At 42.7% G+C, this 6,962-nt stretch overlaps 2 protein-coding genes across 3 annotated transcripts in view; both read right to left on the bottom strand.

Annotated features, from left to right (window-relative positions):
• Positions 1–6,962, bottom strand: part of ankrd27 (ankyrin repeat domain 27 (VPS9 domain)) — a 55,373-nt gene that overhangs the window by 23,112 nt on the left and 25,299 nt on the right. For both annotated transcript variants that reach the window (XM_050072537.1, XM_050072536.1), the window contains exons 13-16: positions 2,378–2,499; positions 786–868; positions 577–692; positions 216–308 (exon numbers count right to left, since the gene is read on the bottom strand). In XM_050072537.1, the coding sequence (XP_049928494.1) occupies positions 216–308; positions 577–692; positions 786–868; positions 2,378–2,499 (414 nt within the window). The remainder of the gene's footprint in view (positions 1–215; positions 309–576; positions 693–785; positions 869–2,377; positions 2,500–6,962) is intronic.
• LOC126407548 (nuclear factor 7, brain-like) lies at positions 4,451–6,923 on the bottom strand. Its single transcript, XM_050072538.1, has one exon. The coding sequence runs from the start codon at positions 5,984–5,986 to the stop codon at positions 4,592–4,594; it is 1,395 nt and encodes a 464-aa protein (XP_049928495.1). The 5' UTR covers positions 5,987–6,923; the 3' UTR covers positions 4,451–4,591.

A 6,962-nucleotide genomic window follows, 5' to 3' on the forward strand; every position in this document is an offset into this window, starting at 1 on the left:
ATTGGCATCCTCCCATGACCCTCTACCACTGTGCCAAATTTCACATGGATTGACCAAGTCAGTGAGGAGAAAAACATGGAACAGACACACACACACACACACACACACACACACACACACACAGACAGAGTTTTCATCATAAAATAGTAAGATAAAACAGGATCTGGGCTGAAAATTGTTTAACATCGAGTTAAAAATTTGATTTTTTGACTCACATCCTCGTGTCCATACATGCAGGCGAGGTGAAGTGGCGTGTTTCCGTTGTTGTCCTGAGCGTCCGTGTTGGCCTTGTAGTGCAGCAGCAGCAGCTGGAGGACAGAGACGACATTAACGATTAAGTTTAATGTATTCTGTTTGTATTACATGGTATCGTTGCCTTTGTTTTCTGTTACTGTAATCTTAATTAATCTGCAAATATCTTTATTTATCTTTCTTAAGATCTCTTTGTTTTGTAATTTAGTAACTGTATTGTAATTCATGGATTTCAGCTGCATCAAGTCATTCTCTTAAATGAAGTGCTGTATCATTGATCACACACACAGTCAGATACTGTATTGCAAGAGTGTGTGTTTTTACCGTGACTCCCTGGTATCCCCGCTGGCAGGCCAGGTGCAGCGGTGTGAGGGCGTGGTAGTCTGTGGCGTTGACCGGCGCTCCTTTCGACACCAGCAGGTCGATCAGCTGGGCCTGACCTGCCGCACACACAAACACACGCACGTAAATTATGGTTAAAATTATCCTGAAAGAATCTGATGTTTTGTGTGTGTGCGTTAACAGCTGCTCACCACAGATGGCAGCGACATGCAGCGGAGTGTAACCTCTGTCGTCTCTGGAGAATGGTGTCACGATGGATGGGTCGTTCAACCGCCTACAACAGGAAGTAAGCAACCAAGGTTAGGTCACAGCAGCGGTGGAAGAAGTGCTCAGAACTTTCACTTAAGAAAAATGCCACAGTGTGGAAATACTCTGTCACAAGGAAAATTCTTGCATTCACCATTTTACTTAAAAGTCCAGTGTGTATAATTCAGGGGGATATATGGGCAGAAATGGAATATAATAATAATAAGTATGTTTTCTTTACTGTATAATCACCTGAAAATAAGAATCATTGTGTTTTCGTTACCTTAAAATCAGCCGTTTATATCTACACAGTGAGTGGGTCCTCGTCTGCGGAGACAGCCATGTTGAACTACCATATATTAATCTGTTCATCACTTTAATTTTGCAGCTGGTAAATGTGGAGCTCATTTTTCACGTTTTATCTTTATCCGTAATATTATATCACTTTAATATTATTCTGAAACTGCAAAGTCATTAAGTAAATGTAGTGCAGTCAAAAGCACAATGTTTCCCGCTGAGATGTAGTGGAGTAGCAGTATAACAGAGGAGAAAACGGAAATGCTCGAGTAACGTACAAGTACCTTTAAATTGTACGTAAGTACAGTACTTGAATAAACATACTTAGATACTTTCTATCACTGCCTTAAGGCCCGAACATACTCGAGCGTTACGGACTCCGCGGAGGTCCGCGCGGACTCAAAGCGGACGTCCGCAAGCCCTGTGCGCGCAAAGCCCAGATTTTACGACCGCGCAGACTCCGCTCCGTGCACCAGTGACTGCTCAGCATGTATTTTTCACATCGCGGGGATTTTTCACGGACATTTTTACAAGAAACTACAACGCGGAAGTGCGCTCGACTATGAAAGCCCGAATGACTGCGGACATTCCTCGCGAAGTCCGCTCCGCTAATAGTACGCCCGAGTATGTTCGGGCCTTTACAGTAGTAATTAATGGTTGGAAAGTTTAATTCGAGAGCATTGCTCAGTCGAGGGGGCAGAAAACTGATCTCAGCTACAGGAATGAGTGGTTGAGGGAACTTATTAAAGATTTAAAAAATTTAAATGATCTTAAAATGCTGTAAAATCACACCTATCTCACAGTTTCCTCGACGTGATGTCAAGTATTATCTGTAAATCTGACTCATGTCCCCTCTGGGCCACTGTAGATGTCTCTGAACATTTTACAGCCACGAGAAGTTCAGCACAAACTGCTCTGAATTTCACAAATTAAAAGCTGTGTACTATGTGTGTGTGTGTGTGTGTGTGTGTGTGTGTGTGTGTGTATTGGTTTGAGTGGGAAGTGAAAGCGCAAAACAGCTTTTTGTTCCTGATTCGATGAGCTCTGGTGCAACATAAAAAAGGAAAAAAGGGGAAATGAACTCGAGTAGACAAGAAAAGAAAACTAGAGGGACTTTCTGGGCAAAAACATGACGTCTTTGTGTCATTTCCAGTAAAACGTGACTCAAAGTGGCTTCATTGATGTTTATCTTTCCTGTGTGTGTGTGTGTGTGTGTGTGTGTGTGTGTGTGTGTGCTGACCCAGACAGCTGGAGGTCACAAAGGTCACAGGAGCAGAGGGGATGACACATCCTGACGTCCTCGTTGATCTCTCCTTCACTCAGCAGACGTTCCACCTCCCCTTCATTTCCATTTGCGATGTGCTACAACACACACATACACGTATACACACATCATGGGAGAAATTAATACAATAATCTTATATTCATTCATTTATTCTTATCTATTGTGAATTGAAACCCTTGAATCAACTGCAGGACCACAGAATGTTGTACTAAGAAACATCGAGGCTCCCCAGAACACCAAATGTCACTGGACCTCATTGAATAATAAGTGCGTAGAAGTGTTCTTACTCTGCGCATAAAATAAGAGCACACACAAAATTACCATCTAATTTATGGCACATGAGCCAGGGCTGATTTTGTTCTTACCACTGTGCCTATGTTGGTGAATTTGAATAATTATAAACTGACAGGCGCTTGCCTGCTATCTGCAATCAGCATACTGCCATGCCGCCATTTCTCTAGATAAGGAAATACGTTGGATGAAGTACCTGGAAGCCAAACTTCAGTAAAAGTACAGATATCTTACCTGAAAATGACTTCAGTAGAAGTTAAAGTCACCAATTAGAATATTATACTTTAAAGTATCTGATATTTACTGTACTTAAGTATCAAAAGCAATTTTACGATAAGTATTGAAAGTAGAAATACAAGTAAATGCTGGTTATTAAAAAGCAAGTGGTCATTTAAAGACCTCTTGAAGAATGCCTGGTCTCCAAACCAAGTTAAAAACAATGTACTGGAATGTCTCCCAATTTAATAACGTATACCTTTGTTAAACATCCCTTTTTCACGATGTAAAATAGTTTAAGAAAACTTAATAGGGTACACACTGTTTGAAAAGAGTAATGAGGAAAGAAGGTCTTAAGTTGCTGTTTAAACTGCTGTAAACCCCCAATAGTCTTTCTATCTCGGGGTCTTCCCTGGGGTTTTCGAGACCAAGGTGGCAAAGGCCTGTGGCAGGGGGCGTCTTGACAGATGTACTTTTAGATACGGTCCCCCCTCTATTAAATATGAATGGAGGCCCCCACATGCTTGAGCTTTACACTGCTGACTTGTATAATCAGAACAGACATGTCTGTGATTTTCAGTCTTGATTATATTTACCCTTTACAGGAGGCACATCCTGACAGCTGAGAACATTACTGTCAGGTATTGCCCCCCCTCTATTAAATATGAAAGGAGGCTGAAAATCACAAGACATGTCTGTTCTGATGATACAAGTCAGCAGTCCTGAAATGTGTGTTTCTCTTTTATAACACACATTCTACATCCGTCTTTCCACACACGGGCTTCCTTCGCCCGAGGGGGAACCAAGATCTGACACAACACTGGAGGGAGAAGCAGGTCCATGGAGCTGTGTGCCAGATGAAAAAACAAGTGCGTCGCACCGAATGCGCCTCGCCACAGCGTTGCTTTGGGTTGTGAGCGCGCATGACGTGCATCTACATTGAAAGTAATGGGTCTGTGCGCACAAAAGACGCTACATCTGGGAGCCCCCCATGCGCACACACACGCTTTAACCAAGGTGGTGGCCAAAATCAGTATATACTGTGATATATTCTTTTTTTGTTTGGTAATTGGTTGTCTGCTTGCAATTAACCCTTCAAAAAATATAGCAAGCGGAGTCAGAGGATTATGAATTTTTTTCTTTTTACCATGAACACCACAAAATAGACATTACACTTGTAGAAAAACCAAACCTTCAGATTTTATTTTATAGTAACAAGGGAACAAAAATGCTTCACCTACATTAACTGTGTGAGTTTTGCATGAAGTTACGAACTTACAACACTGAGAATGTTTCTACAAGCAAAATATCTCCACTAATTAAATTAATGCTGTACTTTATTGCGGTCAAAATGGCAAAGCAAGCGACTCATGCACCTTTTTGGAAATTAATACATCCGCTTTTTTTCTGGATTAAAACTATTAATTGTTACCGGTAAAACTATTGACACAGTAAATGTCCTGCATGCCTGTTTCATCACATCAAATAAAAAGTTGTTTTTTCTTTTTTTAATCGCAAACGTTTTCTTAGTTGTTTTTACAATGGTCACCCTCTCCACCATGACAGCCAACATCAGGACAACAAAGTCACATGTTCTTCAAAGTCTCAGAGAAGAAAAGCCAGTGTGACTTGAAAACATGAACTGATTGATGTTCCTCATAGTCATTTATGTAGTTCTACAGTCACAAAGACCTTCACGGGTAAAATCTTCACTTTATCCATAGTGTTAATGTATGGAAACAGTCTCTCAGTGAAAGTGTGTGTGAAGGTGTGTATGTGTGTGTCACTATCAGGATCAAAGAACGAGAGCATTCCTCTGTCCCGGTCCAAAATCACTCTGATCCTCTGGAGCTTCTTCTGCACACTGAGACCAGTGGGTGGATCTGATGGGGAGAGAGCTGAGTATTCACCATAACTGAGACATACTGTCCATAATCCAGACTGTATGGGTCCCTTCCTCTGGACAGACTCTGCTGACACACCCAGTGACCAACGTTTACTGTCTCCAACTTCGACATCCCAGCTGTGAGTCCCTGAGTTAAAGCCCTTGGAGCCCAGGACAGACCAGTAGTAACCATCAAACCTCTCTGGATTATCAGGAAGCTGCTGTTTCTCCTCACCCAGAGTCACACTGGTCAGATCTTCAGACAGGATGAGTCTTGTACCAGCAGTGTTTGGGTCCAGAATCACAGGAGTGTAGGAGACCACGTTCCTCATCTTGTTCCAGATGTTGAAGGTCAGGTTGCCCAGGTGTTTGGCCTCGTGTATCAGAGCTCCTGAGGGCAGCTGTGGATCATCCAGCAGGGGGCGCTGCTGGACTCTGTTCACTGCAGCCTTGTAGTTGAGCAGGAATGAGACGTCTTCAGCTCTCAGCTCGTCCTCTGTGGCTCTGACTGTGTCTGAAAGAGCTGCTATCTCTCTGCTCAGAGCCTCCATCTTCTCCTTCATCACTTGACTCTTCTGCTCCTCTTCCTCCCTCAGTGCAGCCACCCTGGCCTCCTCTTCCTCCTCTAGAAACTGGTGAAGCTTCTTAAACTGCTCCTTAATCTGCCTCTCTGTGCGTCGGGCCTGGACCTGAATGTGTTCTGCTGTTTGATCACACTTCACTTTAACCTGTTCAAAATCCTTTAACTTCTTCTTTAAGGGCTCCAGAGTTTCCTGAAGTTCCTTCCTGTGTTGTGGTGCAGCTTCATCGATGGGTATGAATGTGTGGTTGGTGTGTTTATCTGAATCTCTGCAGACGACACACACCGGCTGCTGATGGTCCAGACAGAAGAGTTTGAGTTTCTCAGAGTGCAGACTGCAGAGAGCCTCTGAGGCTTTCTGATCTCTCTCCTGTAAGAAACTCTCACAAAGGTTCTTTAAAGCAAAGTTAGGAGGTAGTTTTTCCTTTGAATGTCTTCTCTTACAAACTGGACACTCCCGTGTTGGTTTCTCTCTCCACCAGCTCTGCAGACAGTCTTTACAGAAGCTGTGGCTACATGACAGGATGACAGGATCTTTAAAGATGTCCTGACAGACAGAACAGCAGAAATCTTCCTCTAATCTTGAAGCCATTTAGTCTCTGAGTGAAGCTGACACACAGCAGACAGACAGCTCAGCCACTCCCTGTTCCCTGAAAGTTACTTTCACCTTGAGTCTTTGTTTTCTTGTAAAACTCTGGTTCAGTGTGTGCAGTCAGCAGCTGGTTGAAGTGGTCATATTCCAGTATTCCCTCCTGTAGCTGAACTCTCTCAGTGAAGTGGTTGTTTTGGTTTGAAGGTAAATCCTATCGTCCGTCCTTCAGTGTGTGTGTGTGTGTGTGTGTGTGTGTGTGTGTACTGACTCAGTGAGGCGTAAAAACATCCAGTTTACTGTTTTTTTTCTCGGGTGAGTCAGCAAATGGGCGGAGCTTTGTCGGGTCAAATTCCAAACTGGTTCATAATTTGTGAAAATGATCATTTCTGTAAATCAATAGAAAAAACACTAGTGTGTTTGTGTGATTGCATGTGTGTAGACTTATACAGAACTGTTGGAAAGTTATGAATCAGCTGTTATATTGATGTTTTTCTTCTTTCCTTCAATAGTAACTACTGCAACAGAGATATACACAGCATCATTCAGACACCAGATACATTACTGACATCTGAAATAGTTTTGGACTCAAAAGAGAAAGAATTTTAAGTTCTCTCTGTCAAATTCAGCCAGTGCAAACTGCTGGGTGTCACAGCGCCCAGGCGGTATCACAGAAACACAAATAACAAATGATTAATACATGTATAATGTTTAGGGCTGCCCCCTAATAGTCGACTAAACGTTAGTCAACCAGAAAGGTCATTAGTCGGCAAGATTTCTTTGGTCGCTTAGTCACAGAAAAAAAAAGTAAAACTCTATCAGGAGCTGCGCCTTGTCAAAATAAATCAAAACCTATATGACTGGACCATGTGTGACTTTAATTTGAAAGGACAGACACAGGAAGTGGCCACGCTCAGCAGTCAGACAGGAGTCAGGTTAATTTCCAGGGCTGGTACCTGCGGTTATTCCACAGGCTAGT

The sequence above is a fragment of the Epinephelus moara genome, chromosome 20, assembly GCF_006386435.1.
Source record: "Epinephelus moara isolate mb chromosome 20, YSFRI_EMoa_1.0, whole genome shotgun sequence".
Classification (NCBI taxonomy): Eukaryota; Metazoa; Chordata; class Actinopteri; order Perciformes; family Serranidae; genus Epinephelus; species Epinephelus moara.

Excerpts from the sequence above, each read along its gene's own strand:
- LOC126407548 (XM_050072538.1), bottom strand. The coding sequence starts at position 5,986 with ATGGCTTCAAGATTAGAGGAAGATTTCTGCTGTTCTGTCTGTCAGGAC.